General features: G+C 35.5%; 1 protein-coding gene across 1 annotated transcript; it reads right to left on the minus strand.

Annotated features, from left to right (window-relative positions):
• Positions 1-1,103: 1,103 nt before the first annotated feature.
• LOC148307572 (putative citrate synthase 2, mitochondrial) lies at positions 1,104-19,509 on the minus strand. Its single transcript, XM_088263155.1, has 10 exons — positions 19,212-19,509; positions 18,807-18,965; positions 17,447-17,554; positions 12,768-12,889; positions 11,718-11,874; positions 5,503-5,702; positions 4,404-4,536; positions 3,743-3,888; positions 2,572-2,734; positions 1,104-1,404 (listed from the first exon to the last, which is right to left on the minus strand). The coding sequence occupies exons 1-10, from the start codon at positions 19,302-19,304 to the stop codon at positions 1,246-1,248; spliced, it is 1,440 nt and encodes a 479-aa protein (XP_088119281.1). The 5' UTR covers positions 19,305-19,509; the 3' UTR covers positions 1,104-1,245.
• Between the last annotated feature and the right edge of the window lie 1,126 nt (positions 19,510-20,635).

Raw genomic sequence — 20,635 nt, forward strand, 5'->3', positions numbered from 1 at the left:
GATCGCCGCGAGCGATGTTACCACGTTACGTTATGACCAAATGCTCCGGTCAGTCTTCGTCCTAACACGACTACTTGAAAGCTTGTTAATTAATTTTAATTCAATTAAATATTGCAAGACTTCTAATTATCTCATTGAATTATGTTCCTAAGACATTCCTACATTCATTCAAAATCATTGTCACATGTCCCAATTTCATGAGGCTAAATGATGATAAATCCCACAGCAATAGCTTATGATAGCCCCTTCCTTGGATAAGAACACAAGACAATAACTTTTGATTTTTATGAAAATTATCTATTATATATTTTTAATTAATTTATTGTCATATTGTAATTAAATTTAACTTTTAGAATAATTATGCATACCATTTTCTATTTCTATAGTTTTTTTCACAACACCTAAAATTTCAGATCAAATCTTTGTACTACTGTTATGAAAAATATCAACAACAAAAAAAATATACATATATTTAAGAGTTATTGTAAATGGAACCATTTTACATCAACTCATTTTTACCAAACGTTGTTGTTGAAATTTGGTCACACAGTAGAGTCTCGATTATCCGACCTAAACCGCCCGCGGCAAGGGCGGATAACACGGAAAATGATAAAAACGGCATTGAAAATGCGTTAATTTTATTTGCACATCGAAAACTTTTCAAATACAATATACATGTAACATAACTGAATGTAACGAACTAAAACATCAAAATGCACTTACGCCAAAGTAATAAAACATGTTTTACAGTAGGTACATACTTACATACAATGCAATGAACCACGAAACAGTCGGGTAAAAGAAAGGTAGGTCGGATAACTCGGAAGGTCGGATAACCGGGACTACTGTATTATGGGTATATATATGTATTTTGAGGTCTTAAAAACTTGGCCTAACGGAGATAACACTATAGTGATGTAAGGGAATATGGAAAAATACCACATTATTTTGAGGTCTTAAAAACTTGGCCTAATGGAGATAACACTATAGAGATGTAAGGGAATATGGAAAAATACCACATTATTTTGAGGTCTTAAAAACTTGGCCTAATGGAGATAACACTATAGAGATGTAAGGGAATATGGAAAAATACCACATTATTTTGAGGTCTTAAAAACTTGGCCTAATGGAGATAACACTTTAGTGATGTAAGGGAATATGGAAAAATACCACATTTCTTTGGACCATTAATCATGGAATTTACAAGATCTTTCTGTACATTGACATAAATAATAGTTATTATTTTCATTTGAACATGTTGAGCAGAGATTTGGTGGATAAAGACTTGGGTCTCTCAATAGGGAAACCGAGGGCCCTTGACCAGACCATTTGGGCCAGTACCCCGAGAGCTCGTGACACACCAAATAGCACCGTGTAGTAGTTCATTTCCTTCATTCCGTAGTACTGAAAAACAAAAAGGTTTTTAATATAATGCGAATAAAGTGGATAAGCTCTTATAAGCTAAAGGTAGACAAATTTTGGATGGCTGAAACCGGGAGCCAGATGTAGAAGTTTAAAAACATTAAACATTATTGAATTGTTGGGTAATATATCCAAAATAAAACAAGGTTTTTGTTGGGTTCAATTCTACATTTATTTATGTATATCTTAATACGTGACGCGTTTCGTCTTCTTACGACATTATCAAACACTGACAGAGTCAGCCAAGTCAAACACTGACTCTGTCAGTGTTTGATAATGTCCTAAGAAGTCGAAACGCGTCACGTATTAAGATATACATAAATAAATGTAGAATTCAACCCAACAAAAACCTTATTTTATTTCGGATATATTACCCAACAATTCAATATGGAATTCTAGCAACTGTCTGCAGTTACAATAAAAAAATTAAACATTATAATTTTTAGATCTTTTTCACCAAAAATTAGCTAATATGTAAACTGTAGACCCAGTCTTATTGCTGTCATTTAAGAAAGGTTTCTTTAACCTTTCCCTTATGGTGCTAAAAACTTCGCTTGCAATGATGATATGTATTTTATACACCATATGAAAATGTCATACAAAAACGGGAAAAATGTGAATAGTTCAAAATTTTGCTTTTGTTGACCATAGTTGAAGTTGAAATATAACAATGACGGACTGGTTGTGATCGGCAGCCTGGAGGGGAAGAGAGGGAGAGAAAGATCCCCACATGATGGACCGATCAAGTTAAGGCAGCAGTAGGCACCTCGGTGGTTGGAGCGCTACGTGGCTGGTTGGACGTACAACACTATTTGCAATAATTATAGCATATTCCGATAGGGTGATTAATTTTGCACCACCCTGTACATAAATTAAATATGCCAATAGAGAAATACCGTCTGACTTGAATACACTACTGTAGAGGTACCTTCAAAGTTCAATACACTGGTATGGAAGGACCTTCCAAATTGAATACAGTACCACAAAAATCAAATAAAATACAATAAAAGACGAAACCCGGTCGCTGGTCAAATAAAAAAGTGGAAAAGCTAAAAATATTGGTTTTAATCTAATGATAAATTAAAAATGCAATTTCATCACGAAGTGTCAGTGGATAATATAAATCTATCAAATAAAATAACTTCAAACCTGTAGCAGCACACCAGAGTGAGCGTCCACATTGGGCCAGGGGTTCTGTACCTTCCCCAACTCTGTGAGGATCGGTGGCACCACCTTATACATGCTGGACACGAGCTTGAATAGCTTGTCATCCGGCAGATGCTTTAGGGCAAACTCGCGCTGGCAGACATATCTAGAATGGCAATAATTAACTATCACAAATCTATGTTTTAGTAAAAAATTAGCAATATTGAAAGCACACATCGCTCACTCCTTTCAAGAACGTCATAAATCAAAAATCGTCAATTTTCAGTTGTGCGTGTTTTTCGGAATGCCCAGAAAATGTACTATATCTACCCGCTACAGGGCAGAAAGTATTGTTTTTGCATTTTGAAGAAAAGGTATTGTTCAGTCATTTTTTTAAGTGTACTAAATATTTTTCAAATGAAGAAAAAACCTTCAGGTTTTACCTAAAAAGATCTGTTGCACAGTAAAAAGTTCAATAAGTGGCTTGATATTTATTTTTAATACATTGTATTATATTTTTAAACTTTAAAAACGCTCTCCTGAAAAATCAAGTTTTTTATTTATGACGTTCTTGAAAGGAGTGAGCGATATTTGAACAAACTGACACTTCGCTGCCTGAATATTGATAAATTTTGTATACGCTTTTCACCAACTATTAATCTTTTAACCCTTATCCACACCCAATGGTGTCATAGGGGACTGCATCATATAAATCTTGATCGAACGCGTCAAGAAAAGGGGATCAGCCCTCCGATTCAAGTACCAGTCCAGAATAATATAGAATAAATATTAAAGTGAAAAAATCACTTATATTTATTTGATCCCCCCCTGGGAATCGAACCCGGGACCACTAGAACGGTAGCCGAACGTGTTGACAATCACACTACGGAGGCAGACAAAATCAATGTTTAAAATCAAAACCAATTGTTTTTGTTAAAAATTAGCAATTTTGAAAGTACAAATTTGAACAAAGTGACACTTCACTGCTCGAATATTTGTAAATTTTGTTTACGCTTTTCACTGACAATTCTTCTTCTTTTAACCGCTATCCACACCCAATGGTGCATAGGGCACTGCATCATATAAAAGCAGCTAACCACTACACTATGGAGCCGGACAACCGACATTGGTCCATCATAATTTGATGGGATATCAAGATAATTTTAAAGCATACCTGGGATCAGTCTTCCTCAGCACGGCATGTCCATAGCCTGGCACAACTTGACCAGACTTGAGAGTTTTCCAAATAAAATCCTTGAGTTCATTTTCCGTAGGATCCTCACCAACTTGCTTCTGGGCTTTCATCAACCAAACTAGGACCTAAAAATGAAACCATCGCTTGTAGCTGTTCCACAACTCCCAAGAATAATTCATTCAAGCACATTCTCAATGAGGCGAATGGATAAGAGAAAAAAGGTGCCGGAATGCAGCTCCATCGCGTTTAAATGTAAAAAAAAAAGCCCTGGTTGTTAGTATTGACTTTTACCACGCTGTAGGCCAGACATTCTGGCCCGTATGACTCTAGTAGGCAGCTCCGTGGGCCACTATGTCTGGCCCAGCACGCCGGGCGCAAGTATAGCTTTAATCACTGATTTCTCTATAACCCTATAAGTATATTTTACCAAAAAATATTTCAGATAAATACAGTTAATGTTAATTAACATGGTCATACGAATTGCCATTTACGAGTGTCCCAAAATTAGTAAATTAATTAGTAAATTACTAGTAAAACGTCGCATTTTTTAAATCAGAGTAGCTGATCAGTTATGAGAAAAAATGGTCAGAGTGGAAAGGGTTAAGAATACAGTCACTCAAAAACTAATTTGTTGGTTTACCTCTTGATTAGCAAGTCCATGGAGTGGCCCGGCAAGACCATTTAAACCGGCAGCAAAAGACAGATAGGGATCACTCAACGCAGATCCAACAAGATGCACCGTGTGAGCCGATACATTCCCTCCTTCATGATCACTATTCAAGCAAACACAAAAAAAAATTATAACGAAGGTGCATCTGATTAACCCGATCTACCTTTTTTTTAGAAATGCAAAAACAGGTTTTTTTGATTATTATTATTTAAAATAAAAATTAACATGTTTTTGTGACAAGACGGCTTTTTCGTAAGATAATTTTGGATATTAAAATAGTAATAAAAAAATAAATAAAAAAAAAAACATTAAAACCTCTCACATAATGGGACATTTTTGATCTAGACCTATTGTATAGGGGGACCCCATATATATTCCTATCATATAATTGTTCAAGATTTCAGCGAGTGTTTTTGCCTAGAATTTTTACTCATGAATTACATGAAATTATAGTAACTTTAAACATAAAGAGTAAGTCCACTCACGAGTAGGCATAGGCTATGAAACTTAAAAAGTTGAAGCCTGAGTAGGGTCATGATAAGCGGTGTTGCATAAGCCATAGCTAGATTTCAGAGTCACTTGGAAGTTTAAGTTTTCAGTTATTGTCTATTCCATATTTTTTATTGGCTGACAGTCATAACGGTGAACATGATTGTTTGTTATAGTTGGGAAGGTATATGGAAAATGGATAAAAAGTTTTATTTTTAACAATTAATATTTAAACTTTGTAATTTTCTATTATATAACTTTGAAAATTACTTTGCTATAGAATCGCTTACATATTAATATAACTTAGTCAAAATGAAAATGTGGAAATAATCCCGATCGCAACATACACATACCTAACAAGGAAGAAATCTAAATTATAACTTAGTCATTCTTCCTTTCTCTCTCTGACTATCCCATCAATAATAGTTTATGTAAATGAATGACTTGAGAAATATTTTAATTTTAATATTAAAAATCGTTTAAGTATGAATTCACGTAAGTCGAAATCGCATAAAGAGAAGGACTTACTGTATTTGATTAAATGTTTACAAACTAATGGAGGCGGAACATGTTTTTTAACCTGTGTATTGTCAAATAGAGTCTCATCAGCTCTGTAAACTTTGGATCCTTGTACTCGAGCATATTTGTGAAGTTGGCTGTCCAGTCCTTGCTCGTGTCGATGGCGGCGATGCTTTTAGCGTCCTTGTAAGTTTGTCTATATATGGTGGCGGCAATCACAGGCAGCTTGGCAATCAGGTCCATGGAATCTTCATACACCACCTGGAAAACAGAAAGGTGAACTAAGTCATTTTATCCTAAACCAGCAAATATAATGTCCTGTATAATATTATAGTATAACAAAGTTATATGTATATTTTTTTTTTTTTTAAATATGGAATGGCGTTGCACATGTAAAACAATGCATTTGCCAATGTCAAGTTAATTGAATTCTTAATTATAAAATATGATATGATAAAAATTATAAAGATAAACTATAAATTTATTTTATTTAATTTTAGAAAAACAACTAACAGTCTGTACAAATTTGGGTTCCTGCTCGCCAGGATGAGATGGATATCTGTAGGGAGGGGAATAAGCGGGGCCAGAGATTTAAAGAAATTTGGCATTTGGTCATTTATTGGGCAAACAAAGAATATATGGTTAAGGTCTTCCTCTTCGCAACGACACTCGCAAATGGGGGAGTCAAAGACACCAATCCTCGCAAGGTGCTCTCTCGTACAGCAATGACCCATCCTCATTCGACAAATGGTGGATGTATCTTTCTTGTTCATCAATACTTTCCTAAACCAAGGACGGGACGGGACAGTAGGCTGAATGAGAGAGTAATGTTTTCCCTTTGAAATTTTGGAGGAGTTCCATTTGAGGGACCAGCTGGAAGACTTATCAATATTTGGAATTGTCAAAAGGTCATCAGATGGGTAGTTGGAGAAATTCGTACTTCCATTTAAAACGGCTTCCTTAGCTAGAGAGTCGGCTTTTTCATTTCCCGGAATGCCATGGTGGCTTGGAATCCAGGCGAGAGAAACCTGAACGTTTTTTTCTTTGAGTAAATATAATTTCTCACGGATTTGGAATATTAAATGGGATTGGGCTTGTTTGAAGGGATTGCTGCTAATTTTTTGAAGAGAGCTTAGAGAGTCGGATAAAATGAGGCACTTTTCAAACTTTTTGGTCATAATGTAGGAAAGAGTTTCTCTTAAAGCCAAGCATTCCGCAGTAAAAACTGACGAAGGTTGAGGAAGTTGGAATTGGGCACAGTAACCATCATCGTGGCTGTAAAAAGAAGCTCCTGAATAGCCAGATATTTCCAATTTGGATCCGTCTGTGAAGAATAAAGACCAGTCTTTCCATTTTGATTCAATTATGGAGTTGAAAAGGGAAATCGGACTAGGGGATTTAGTCCCTACTCCAATGTGGGTTATAATATTTGGGGAAAAAATATGATGAGAGTAAGGGAAGTTATAAAGGGAGGGGGTGGGAGATCGGAATATTTCTGGGATAAATTTTGACAGTTTTTCAAAACTTTTTGCGAGTGCTGGATAAGGCCTATTATGTAACAAACGGTTAGATGTTACAGAGTTTAGTAATTTCTTAGATGCCAAAAGAGATGGGTGATTTTCAAAAGCTAAACATTTTATCATGTATCTGTCAGATAGATATTGTCTTCTAATGTCTAGAGGAGGATCCATAGCTTCTAATTGGAGGGCATTTGTGGGGGAAGACTTCATCGCACCCAGGATGATTCTTAAGCATTTGTATTGAATAACAGACAGTTTATTCAATAAGTATATTGGGAGGGGGTCAATTATGATACTGCCATAGTCTAATTGGCTTCTAACAAAAGCGTTGTAAAATAGTTTTAGAGTAAGAGGATGAGAGCCCCACCAAACTCCTGCTAGAGCTCGGAGAGGGTTAATTTTTCTTTCACATTTTGTGATTACAGAATTTATGTGAGGGGCCCATGACAATTTCCTGTCAAAAATAATTCCTAAAAATTTAGCCTGATTACTTATAGGAATGGAGATATTGTCAAATTTTATAGAGTTAAATGGGATTTTATGTTTTTTCGAGAACAATACTATTTGGCTTTTTGAAGTAGATAGTTGAAGGCAATTAGAAGTGAACCAAGTATTGAGAGAAGTCAAGGCTGATTCAAGTTTATTAATAGCAGTTTTCATATCTTTATGTGATATATATATTACAATATCATCCGCATACTGCAAGATTTTGCATTTTCTCGAGACTGTTGATTCCAGATCGAAAGTATAGATATTATATAGTAAAGGACTAAGTACAGATCCTTGAGGGAGGCCCTTCCAGATTTTTCTTTCTATTTTTTTATACATCCCATTTACAATAATAGTTCTTTCTTTTAATATATTTAGAATCACCTGAACAATCTTAAAAGGAAACTTTAACGAGCATAGTTTAACTTTGAGGACATTAAGGTCCACATTATCATAAGCTCCACAAATATCGATAAAAGCTGCAGCGGTGCATTCATTTTGAGAAAACGCTACTCGAATATCTGTTGAGAAAATAGAGAGATTATCGGTGGTTGATTTGTTTTTACGGAAACCAAATTGTGAAGCAGACAGTAAGGAATTGCTCTCCACAAACCAGTCTACTCTATTTTTTATCATATGTTCAAAAAGCTTTAGCATACACGAAGATAACGCTATGGGGCGGTATGAATCTCCCTTCATTGGGTCTTTATCAGGTTTTAGAATAGGGATTATCCGCTGAATTTTCCAATCAGCTGGAATTATTCCAGTTTCAAATATTTTATTTAGTATATTAATATATTTAAGTAAAATTTGTTGTGGAAATTTTTGAATCAAAGAGTATGGGATCATGTCTAAGCCGGGGGATGAGATTTTAACATATTCTAGGGGAAGTAATAACTCCTCAATCTGGAAAGGTGAGTCAAACCAAGATTCTTGATTGAGAATGACTGAAGAGTGGGATGGGAGTTCTTGGATTGTTGGAACATGAGAAGGTGCCAATTTGTCAACGAAATCGTAGATCCAAGCTGAATCATCGGAAATTTTTCTGAGTGACGAAGAAGATGGGGACCTAAATTTTCGTATGGCTGTCCAAACATCTGTCAATGGGGTTTGAGGTGAGAGAGCGCAACAGAAAGATTTCCATCCTATTCGTTTTTTCTGTTTTAATATTTTTTTTGTCTCAGCTTGAACTCTTTTAAACTCCAAAAAATTTAATTCACTCATATCATTTTTATATTTGGACATACAATTTTTCCTATTTTTAACAGCTAGACTGCACTCGGAATCCCACCAAGGGCATGGCGACGGATTCCTCCGAGTCTTTGGATTTATTTTAGGGGTGGTAGAATTAACTGCGGACATAATTGTGTCTATAAATTTAGAATACTCCAGTGGGATATCGAAGTCGCTCGCAGGATGAGATTTGGAATTATTTTTTTCCAAAATACTAACAAAGTTAGTCCAGTCAGTTTTTTTAAAATTATAAATGGTGTTTTGAGTTCTAGGGGTGATGCGAGACTTAAGAGGTATGTGAATAGTGATTGGGAAATGGTCACTCGAATGAGGATCGTCTAAGATACTCCAGGTTACCCTGGATGCTAAATCGTTAGAGCATAATGAGATATCAACAGCGCTCTGTCTATGAGATGGAGAACTTAATCTGGTAGGAGAACCGTCGTTAAGAATACATATATCGTTATCATCAACGAAACTTAAGATGTTTCTACCTGAGCGGTCTGTATAAGCACTCCCCCAGCTGAGAGAATGTGCGTTGAAATCACCTAGTATGAAAAATGATTTGGGTAACAATTTAACTATATTATTCCAGCCAGACAGATCAAAAGGGATGTTAGGGGGAATATATACTGAAATATAGGATACATTGTTTATAGATGCTGCAACAATTTGGAAAGATGAGGAGTTAGGGACTAGGATGTGGGAATAGTGAAGATGGTTTTTAATAAGAAGGGCTGCTCCTCCTCTACCATCGGGTCGGTCATCACGCAGGCAAATATAACCTGGGATAACAAAGTTGTATCCTGGCTTGAACCAGGTTTCTGATAAAGCAGCTATGTCAATTTTGTATTCCTTTAGAAGGGAACATAAATCTATTTTATTCGAAATAGCACTACGGCAATTCCACTGTAAGATAGATAATTTTGACTCCATCTCGTTAAGATGAGAGTCTTGTGTAATAGGGGTGATTATGTTATTAGAGGAGATTGGAATTTTGTGAGGCATTGTGATTTTGGAGAGTTGAATTGGAAGTGGTTTTGGCAGCGTTGTACGGTTTTTGGGGGGAGTTTTCGAAAATTGAGGTAATAAGTATGATTAATTGAGAAAGTACGTGTGATAAATTATCCGGTGTTGTAACACTGGCCTCTTTATTGCCAGACTGAAGAGCACAACCATCGGGAGAATTCGTATACGGTAAAAAGGAAATGGACTTTAATTTATCAAGAGTTGATTTGCTAATGTTAGGAAGAAACAATGACCTCGGAGCGGATTCTTTATAAACCGTCTTGTTATACGACAAAGGTTGTGAATGAGAAGATTGTTGGATATTACGGGATTGTGAGGAAGTGGTAGACTTTGTAATATCTGCGTATGATTTTCCCTTGCTAAATGTGGACTTGGCAGCCTCGTTATATGAAATATTTTGTTCAGTCATGCTCCTCTTAATTAAATTTTGCCTCAAATATTCAGGACATATTCTATTGGTAGCTAAATGATTACCTGAACAATTTACGCATGTAGCATTCTGAATTTCAACTTCGCAAGTCTCACCCATATGCTCCAATCCACACTTGAAACATCTAGGTTTGGACCTGCAAATTGTCTTGGCGTGTCCATAACGACAGCATGCAAAACAAAGAATTGTAGGATAGATGTATAGCTCAACGTCTATTACCGAATAGAATGAAAATATCTTTTTAGGGAGAATCTGCCCTTGAAAAGTAAGAATAACAGTTTGGGTGGGTACCCACGAGAATTTTTGGTCTACAGGCGACGTGACTTTTCTAGAAAGTCTTCGAGATTTCATAATCATACCACATTCATTTGGAACCTCGATATTTTTTACAATCTCTTCATGGGTCCACTCTAAAGGGATACCCCTGACCAGGCCCATGCGAGAGACCATATGGTACGGGATAAATACTTTATAGTCATATGTTTCCAAAGCATTATCATCAATAAAACTATTTGCCGCTGAGTATGTCAAAAATTGTACAGAAATCCGGTTTCGGCCGATAGATTTTATTCCTGCACGAGGAACAATACCAGGAATATTTAGGGATTGCAAAAGTTTGCCAAAATCGATGATATTCAAAGAGAAAGAAGAATTGGGGACAACGTTTTTTTGGACAAAAACGCAGAAAGGTCCACTGTCTCTTTCTGTGTATTTGTTTTTGATATATTCTGACTGTAAGGAAGAAGGATCATTAGATGTTGAAGGGGATAAGGTTTTCGGAGTTGCATTATGAATATCTTTGGCAGAATCAGTTTTAAAAATTTTTCTGATTTTGTTGGGGAGGATTGGAGACGTGGGTAATGAAGAGTTGGAAGAAGATGTAGATGGGATGTCGGGAGGCTCCTTACGACGTGTTTTAATTCTTTCCATAATTATTCAGAAATAATCCAATGAGTGTATAGAAAGAAAAATATATGTATATAAACGAAAAATATTATATGCAACTAAAAAATATTATTGTTGCAATTTACTATTACAACTAGGAAAATAATAAAGTACGAAATTTAAGAATTAAAATAATAAAATAACGATAGATTTGGCTTATCTGATAAGTAATCCTTAATCAGCAACCATTTAAACTATAAACAACTTATGAAATATCGAAAAAAACTCAAAATATGACAAAATTATTGGAGCTATGTAATATATGAACTGACAAACACAACTGTCAAAACTCAAGTCTTATATGTATATAGTTAAGAATAAAAATTTCAACAGCCTCCTATTAAAAATAAAAAAGATATAAACACTCTAAAAAAGAAACTCAACAAATACCGCAAACATATACAGACTATACAATATAAAACTAATATTATAGTAAAAAATCACTTATAATTATTTGACCTTCCGCTGGGAATCGAACCCGGGATCTCCAGCACAGTAGCCGAGCGTGCTGACCATTACACTACGAAGGCGGACAATATAGTAAGTGTAGTTGACTTGACTGATGGTGTGGCAGGTCGTCAAAAAAAAACCTTTTGTATACTTTTAGATGGACTGCATATATTGCCTCACCTGCCAATAGTCCTTTTTGTTGGAACCATCCGCATAGGCCTTGGAGAATTTGCTCTCACTGCTCAGGGCCGTCACAGCGCACGAGAACTGCGCCATCGGGTGGAGGCTCGAGGGGAAGTTCTTCAGGAGAGTCACCACATGTTGCGGGAGGGCAGCCCTGAAACATACATGAACATCTTTCTTGTAATAAAAATATAACTTTGTTTTAGAAATCACTAAAAATATTTTATTATTACTTAATTATAATGTCTACCGGTTTCGAAGCTGACCGCTTCTTTTTCAAGACTGATTAATACTTTTGTTAGTAATAATTTTATTAGATTACTAGTATTAATCTGTCTTGATAAAGAAGCGGTTAGCTTCAAAACCAGTAGACATTATAATTAAGTTATAATAAAATATTTATAGTGATTTTTAAAAAAAAGTTATATTTTGATTATAAAATGGAAAATCACAATGTTATTGCTTCAAATATAAATTATAACATCTATCTTGTTCACGGATTCTTAAGTTCTTTGGACATGTTGCGCGTAGCAATGAGGGTAGACTGGAACGACTAGTTGTAATCGGTAGCCTGAAGAGGAAGAGAGGGAGAGGAAGATCCCCACACGATGGACCAATCAAGTTAAGACAGCAGCAGGCACTTCGGTGATTGGAGCAATACGTGCAGCGTAGTTGGAGAATAGTCATTGCTTCTACAAGGGTCACAACCTTCAGTAATGAGGACTAAGGCGGAGAATAAGAGAATCTCTTATTCATTTCTTCTTCTGTGTGTGTCATGTCAGGCCCCCCTGACGTTGACTATCACTTGAGAGTAATTTTCCTTGTCTTGGGCAGCTCTAAACAGCGCCTCGGCGGTTCTGATCTCCGAGCCAGGAGATTTGTCTTCTACCCACACCTCGTCGATCTTCTATTTTGCATTCTATGATTGTTCATCCCGAGAGATATTTTTCATACACACTTATAGGAAACGGGAGAGTTGACAAAAATTCAGAGCAGGGATACAGAAGAGTGAGGAAAAAAAATCAAGCAGAACTTGCATAATATTACCTTTCAGCCCATTCCCGTGAGATTTGTTTGACCTGTTCTTTAGTGGGTATATCTCCCGTAATAAGAAGCCAGAACAGGCCTTCCGGGAGGGGCTCCTCACCCCCATCTGCAGTTGGAAGTACCTAAAAAAAAATATTTATAAGGAGGTATTAATACAATAAAATTTGGAGTGTGATGTAACTGCCGAGGGGTCCTTACCAAGATTATTACAAGTGTCTCAATAGAGACAAAGAACTTTTTGATAATATTTGATTTTTTGTTGTTGTTGATTTTCTGGTCAATTTGAAGCAGTTCACTTTAAATATAATTAAAATTACCCACATAATTCTTCAGTACCTAATAATTGGGTGGCTAGTAACTTAAAATTGTACACATTGGCAGTATATGAGTTACAGAAACTAGTATGTACGGGTATGCAACGTCAACACATGAAGGAAAGATGATTAGCCCTGCGCTTCAGGTACCAGTCTGGGGTATTGAAAGTGTCCCACCGCATGCCCAGATCTGATACAGAAGCATCTAGGCTTCCTGACAGATCTGCTCTTGCAAAGCAATTTTTTTTTTTGAACTAATTTGCGAAATTTATTGAAAATGTGAAACAATATAAAATTTTATCCCGATTTTACTGTGAATTTACATTTAAAAGCTTTCAATGTCCTATCAATACCTGTCAATGCCAATCTAAATAATACAAGTTTGTAAATCCGCCACCAAATTTTCTAGAAGCACCCCGATGTATACAGTGAAAGCGATTAGTATTTTAGCAGTCAGCTAGATCCGATTCCAACCCGACGTTGGCCAGTCTGGGGTAATATTGAATATATATTACAATGGAAAATCACTTAAGTTTATTTGACACCGTTCCCCGGGAATCGAGCTCGGGACCTCCAGTACGGTAGCCGAGCAAGCTGACCATTACATTACGGAGGTGGACAATATATGAATAATATACCGTAAAGTGGGTATACATTGCACCAAAATACTGCATTTTTTCAAAAAATTGTCTATTCAGATCAGGTTTTTTACTTTTTCTGAGGTTTCAACTATTGCAATGTAATAACATATATACCTGTAACATGTCTGATACATTTTTAAACTTTTATATATTTTGCCTGTATTTTTTTTTAATATTTATATTTTGGTGCAAAGTATCCCGGGGTAAAGTACAACTTTGCACCATGATATTTTCTCTACACTTTTCGTACTAGAATCCAAATTGATGCAAAGTAAAGGCTATCCTACAAGTTTCGTTGCACCTTATGAAGGGTTTTGGCTCACATTTCGCTAAATGCAGATTATAATATTGTATAATTATGGAAAAATAAGACACTTGATAGAAGAATTTTAAAAAAAAATATTAAAAAATCTAACACAAATGTATTTTTTTCCAATACTGAAGGTTTAAAATTATATAAAATAAAAGGTGGATATTAAAACATATCGTACTACATAGGTAATAGGAATTAAAATGAAATTAGGTCTAAATATGGTCAAGTTCCGGGACGGTAAGGAAACCTCTTTTGGATTGCATTTTCGGTTATTTTATGGAACCCACTACATCCTTCAAGAATATTGAAGAAAGTCATCCTTCATCGGCCACATCCACGATTTGAGACTCTCCTGTATAGATTTAACAGCTCTGTCCTTCTTTATATCCAAAATCTATCCCGGAAATTTTTCTCCTTCATAATGAAATACGACACATTCTCCCACCTTCTTTTTTACTGGTCATTAGGACACTGAAGGACAAATACGATAACTGGTTTCAGTCATCGTCTTTGTTCTTCTCCCTCTTCCTCAAAGCTTCCATGTGAACTATTATCAGTTAATGCTAGATACGCTGGAAGTTTCGATGCGGAAGGTGGGATCATTGATGTAGTTGGTTTAGGTAGCATTTGTGTCTCGTCAACGTTCATTTCGACATTTGGATCGTGAGCAAAATGCTCTTACCTGGTTCTATCGGTTTTGTTTTCCTGCGTTTTAATACTGAATTCTTTGAATTGAATCTGTTTTCTTCCAAAAACTGTTGAAAACTCTGGCGCACGTCATCGTCATACGCTTTTAGTGGCAACCGATTAAGCAACAGACTAGTTTTAGCAACAGTCAAGGTTTTATGTCTTTGCAAAAATGATCTTATCCATTCAGAGCCTGGTACATTGTTGTTTAATATTCGTACTCTTCTGCCAAATCTATCCAAATAGGCTATAAGAATATAGCGAAGGTTAAAAACACTCACTGGGAAACCGTACTCACTCATGTCTGCTATGCAGTTTACGAAGGATTGCTCTTCGCCCTTGAGGTTTTCCCACAGGTTTTGTGTGCTGACCTTTGAGCTTATAGTTAATCGTCCTTCTGGGGATTTTAAAAATTTCTTCAGCCTTTTTTTGACTGATTGTACCATTTCAAATGGCCTCCAAACACTGCTCCACTCTCTTCGGTGTAAAATCGCAGTATCGTCTGGCATAAGGCCGCTGTTTGTGTTATTGACATTTTTGAAAAAAATAAACCATCAGGAATTAAGTAAGTACACAAAACCTATAGATATTTAGCAAAAATGTCAAGTTGTATTAGCCGTTTTAAGACTATTGATTAAATTAATTAACTATGGCCCTTTGTGGATACTTTGCACCAGGTGCAATGTTACCCCAAATGTGGTCAATACAAGTCAGTTCTTAAAAATATATTATTTTTACATAAACTTGATAACGTAACCAAAAAATACAGCATTTGAGAAAAGCAGGGCCTACCTATCTACGATTTAGAGACCACTCACTTGTTGTAACTTGTTTCAGTATACTGATTACACTGGATTTTTTCGGGCACAATTTTCAGACAGAAAACTTTCTTTACGTTCGGACAGGAAAAACGCATTGAAGCAATAGCGACCGACTGTTACTTCCTTAAACTAAAAAGTAGATTGAAGTGCCATCTATCAGAAACAAAAGAAAGTAAAATGAAAAATTACACGTATCAGAGATGACCAGCTCCACAATTTCTTAACAGAAGGTGGTGCAAAGTATCACCCATGGTGCAAAGTATACCCACTTTACGGTACATTGTCTCTTGACGATTATAAAAACAGGATTTGCTGTTAAAGGGACACAAGTAAGCATCAGATAGCGTATTCAGTTATAAAAAATAATTGTGTACATACTGTAACGGATTGTGACCAAGGTGAATAATTTGTTATACATTTTACGATACAGTATTATTAATCTCATAAAAATCCTATCAAAAACGTTAAAATGTTTTATATTCTTAATATTATTAATATTTAAAGGTACCCCTCAAAACCAGTAAACATAAAAATCTCATTGAGTGCTTATATACAAATATGTATTACTAACATTTTTGTAAAAAAATAAATAAAAGTTTTATGTTATATTCTAATCTATTATTCATTTATTATGGATATTAGTTGAATATTTATATTTTAGAACTGCAATATAATTTATTAATTGTATATACAACAAATATCATATGCTTATTGCTAAGAGTGCAGACACGACAAAAGTAATTTTTTTAACTGATGAAACGGTTTTATAATCAGTATTGCGACCTATGACCCGAGACAGACTGACCACACAATTTATAAACACAGTTATCATCTGTTACCTTACTAAAACATTGTATATTATTATTATTCACTAGCTGCTTCCTGCCACGTGTTGCTGCGGTCACGACGCTTGTGGGTGTATAATATCTTAGCAGCTGTCACGGAACACATTGCCCATATGAGCAATGTTCATTTTTTAAATGAATAACCTGCAAAGCCTCTATTTTAGAGGCTTGTCTGCAGGTAGGATAGAAAGGGAGGGTATATGCAAAAAATACATCACAAATACATAGACCAACTGAAAATTAATAATTCTTGATTTCATTTTGCAAATAGCGGGAATCGAACCCGCAACGCTAGTTTTGCAGTCGAGCGTCTACCCGACTACGCCACGGCGCCTATCAATATTGTTACTAAGTATTCCGTGTGTTGCTGCTATGTTAAACAGATAGGGCTGCCACTTTGGTAAAAAGAAGTTTTAAAAAAAGTACATTATATACTTGTGACAGGTAAAAACACCAGTCACAGGTATGTCAATAATGTCTTCTTCATATGTCCTGCCAAGTCCCTCTGACGTTGACGATTACTTGGGAGAAACGTTCCTTGTCCTGGGCAGCAGGAAACAGCTCCTCCACACCTCTCAACCTGGTCCACTCTGGAATGTTCCGAAGCCAGGAAAGCTGCCTTCTTCCAACCCCTCTGCGACCCTCAATCTTCCCTTTTATGACCAGTTGTAGGATGGCATACTTTTCACCTTTATGTGGAACTTGGTATTTTGGTCACATTATGTGACCAAAATACCAAGTTTTACGGAGCTTGATCATTGTGAATAATTCTCTCTGTGCATTTGCTCTACGCAGATGATAATATAAGCATGAAATACCTTTATAAACATATTGATTAAGAAATCTCAAAATTTTTCAGGAAATTTTCAAAATGTTAATCTCCTTAAGTTATTCACCGATTGCTTTGAAATTTTGACACAACGTTGCATTAGAATTGGCACATGTTTTTATATGCACTTCTTTTCTTTTGCGTTTAGTCAGACACAGAAAAGCGTGGTCGGGAACATCGTTATAACTAGATTTGGAATTATCCTGAATAGAAGAGAATATGTTCTAACCTTCTTACATTCCGGAATGGACAGTCCACGAAAGCGGATCCCTTCTTCCGGATCAAGAACTGATGTATCGCAAATCAATCCTTTGATACCTCTCATGCCGCCATACATCTAGGGAAAGGGAAAAACATTTATTTATATCCTAATACTGGCAAAAATAAAAATCACCACACACAATAGTGACTCAATTGTTTCTAAATATAAAAAGTCATGTTCCGTTATATGCCTGAAACAGGAAATAAAATATCTAGGTACGACAATAGACCAGCATTTAAAATTCTACACTCTCATTAATGAACTGGTTAAAAGAATAATGAAATGCATGTATATATTTATTAGGCTAAGAAACATTTTAAGGCATAGAAAATTTAAAAAGAGCGTACTATGCCATTGTCCACTCCTTACTACAGTATGAACTTACAACAACGCCTTGAACCCTATCAAAACAGTTCAGAGAACAATAATTCAAGTCATTTTAAAAAGAAAAAAACCCATCCAACAATGTTATCATTTTCAATATTCCAAGTCCCAAAACTAGAAACCATAAAAAAAGCGATTCTCCAACTATTTAAGGGAAAAAATACTTAAATCTAAAGGAAAGATCACCTTCGAGATACCAACATGACTTTACAATACCAAAATTTAATACCAAACAATTCCAACAGAACTTTAAATATTGTATTGGGAACCAAGTACTTCAATAACCTTCCTAGAGATATAAAAAAAATTGAATATGTTAAAATGCTAAAAAATAAATTAAATGAATTACATACATGTTAATAATAATAATATTAACAAAACCCTTATCCGCACCCTAATGGTGCATAGGGCACTGCGTCACTGTTATCTTGATCGTTTACGCATGAAGGAAAGGTGATTAGCCCTCCACTTCGGGTACCAGTCCAGGGTAATATTGAATAAATATAACAGTGAAAAAATCACTTATAATTATTTTACCCCCCTTGGGAATCGAACCCGGGGCCTACAGAACGGTAGCAGAGCGTGCTGACCATTACACTACGGAGGCGGACTTTAATAATAGGCGGATTTTAATAATAATAAAAAAAACAATGTTCTTTAACCCTTTAAGTGACAGGTCTGGGATATATTTTTAAATAAAAAAAAATAAAAGTTTAATTTGTCTGTATTTTTGAGCATAATTTTTAAACGGGACGTGAAGTAAACCGGCCGGGACACCGGGATTTTGTCTGAAAACCGGGACTGTCTTGGTCAAACTGGGACGTCTGGCAAGCCTACATATCGCAAGATAATGATATTAGAATACACAATCATTTGTCGATAACAATAATCATTTTGTCGATTTATAATCAAGTTTCTGGGTTAAATAAATAACAATTCTTACCATGTTTAGTGTAACTTCGCCAACAGGCTTCGCACCATGATCCTTTCTTAATTTCGCGACAATTTCCTGCTCGATTGGGATTTTCTTTGCCAAGACAGCCTTCAAATTAGCCTCTGTGCTATAGGTACAAACATGTATTGAAGTAGCCGGTGCCACTTTCTGAAGAAAAGAAAAAATATAATTAAAGAAAAAAAAAGTAATTAAAAATACTAAAGGAAATATACATAGATTAAATAACGGTTTAGAATAGTAATACACTTAATAAACGTTCTTCGTAATTATCACGTGTCATTAGCGATAAAACAATGCAATTTATTGATGCATAATGTATTCATGGAAATAATAAACTTTGACGCGTCATAAAATTAAAATAAATAAATCAAACAACTCAAAATAAGTTCTTACCAATGTCGTGGACGTCAAAATTTGTTTGCTAAGCAGTTTAAACATTTTATTGATTTTAATAACCCTCTTTTCTTTCAAAAAATACAATGACATTCGTTATCACAACGACTTTCAAAATCATACGACGGGGACAATCAAACCATTTCAGACGTCGACGCGATAACGTGGCAAATCTATAAACGTATTTGATTTGTACACATATTTTTAAGTAAAAGCGTAAACTGCAGTACTATTTCATATCGATTTTTGCGCAGGAAGACACTTGCCGGCACTTCAAATTTTCAAATGAAAATTCAATAGGGCTGCCAGTTGTAAAAATAATAATATTGCCGTTTGAAGTTTAAGGCAGCAAGTGAACGCGCGTAAAGATTGTAGCGCGCTTTTTTGCAATTTATTTGATTTTTTTGGAAATATCAAACGACCAAGTTGCATCCACGTAACTCTGAAACATATATAAGGCTCATAGAATACCGTTTATCATACCCTACTTAGGATAAAACTTAAGTTATATAGCCTATTCCTAAATAAGAGTGCTTTTACTCCCTCTGCTCATAGTTATTTTAATTTAATGTAATTCTTGGATGAAAAATCTTAAAACGACGCGCCGTGTTGTAAAATTCCTAAGCGTTTTCAGATGGCTACTACGTACCAAAGACACAGTCGTTTTATTCCGAGGGGAAAATATTTCAATTTGGATTCATACATTCGGAATTTCGAAAATGAAAACACCGTTGAAAAACTTGCGTGTGCTGGTTACCTAAAATCTGTATGCATATAATAACGAAAACATTGGGTCAATGCGGTTTTTGTTGTCGAATGGAGAAGGGATAAACTTGAACTACCTGCATCAATTTTTTATGAAAGCAGGTAGTAATTTCACAGCAAATTTAAACTTTAAGAATAAACCCACTCACAAGTAGGAATACGCTATACCTTATAATGTTTGAGCCTGATAAGCGGTGTTGCATAAGCCGTAGCTGGATTTCACAGCCACTTGGACGTTAGGTAATTTAAAAAAACCTTGTTCTCATTCTTAGTGAAAGTTTTGAATAGTATAATTCGATTTAAATGGTTATTTTGGCAAAGTTTTATTGGAAGTAACAAAAAAACATACAAAAAAGAGACACGTTACAAACCTGCGGGTTTGATATAAATTATTCCTCTTCTTCAAACCCTTATCCGAATCCGATGGTGCATAGGGCACTGCATCATAACATGATCATTAACACATGAAGGAATGGTGATCAGCCCTCTGCTTCAGGTACCAGTCCAGGGTAATATTGAATAAATATTGCAGTGAAAAAATCACTTATATTTCTTTGACCCCCTTCCCAGGGAATCGAATCCGGGACCGTCAGCACACTAGCCAAGTGTGCTGACTATTAAACTACGGAGGCGGACAAGATATAAATTATAGGGGAGAG

Source organism: Brachycentrus maculatus, unplaced genomic scaffold, assembly GCF_059751285.1.
Source record: "Brachycentrus maculatus isolate JH-2025_06_01 unplaced genomic scaffold, ASM5975128v1 h1tg000196l, whole genome shotgun sequence".
NCBI classification, from domain to species: domain Eukaryota; kingdom Metazoa; phylum Arthropoda; class Insecta; order Trichoptera; family Brachycentridae; genus Brachycentrus; species Brachycentrus maculatus.

What these genes read in the sequence shown, in the direction of transcription:
- LOC148307572 (XM_088263155.1), bottom strand. Translation starts at nt 19,304, where the DNA reads ATGTCATTGTATTTTTTGAAAGAAAAGAGGGTTATTAAAATCAATAAA. An exon ending in ATGGACTTGCTAATCAAGAG is followed by an intron (nt 3,889 to 4,403) that starts GTAAACCAACAA and finishes TTTCATTTTTAG; the next exon opens with GTCCTAGTTTGGTTGATGAA. An exon ending in CTGAGGAAGACTGATCCCAG is followed by an intron (nt 2,735 to 3,742) that starts GTATGCTTTAAA and finishes TTGCCATTCTAG; the next exon opens with ATATGTCTGCCAGCGCGAGT.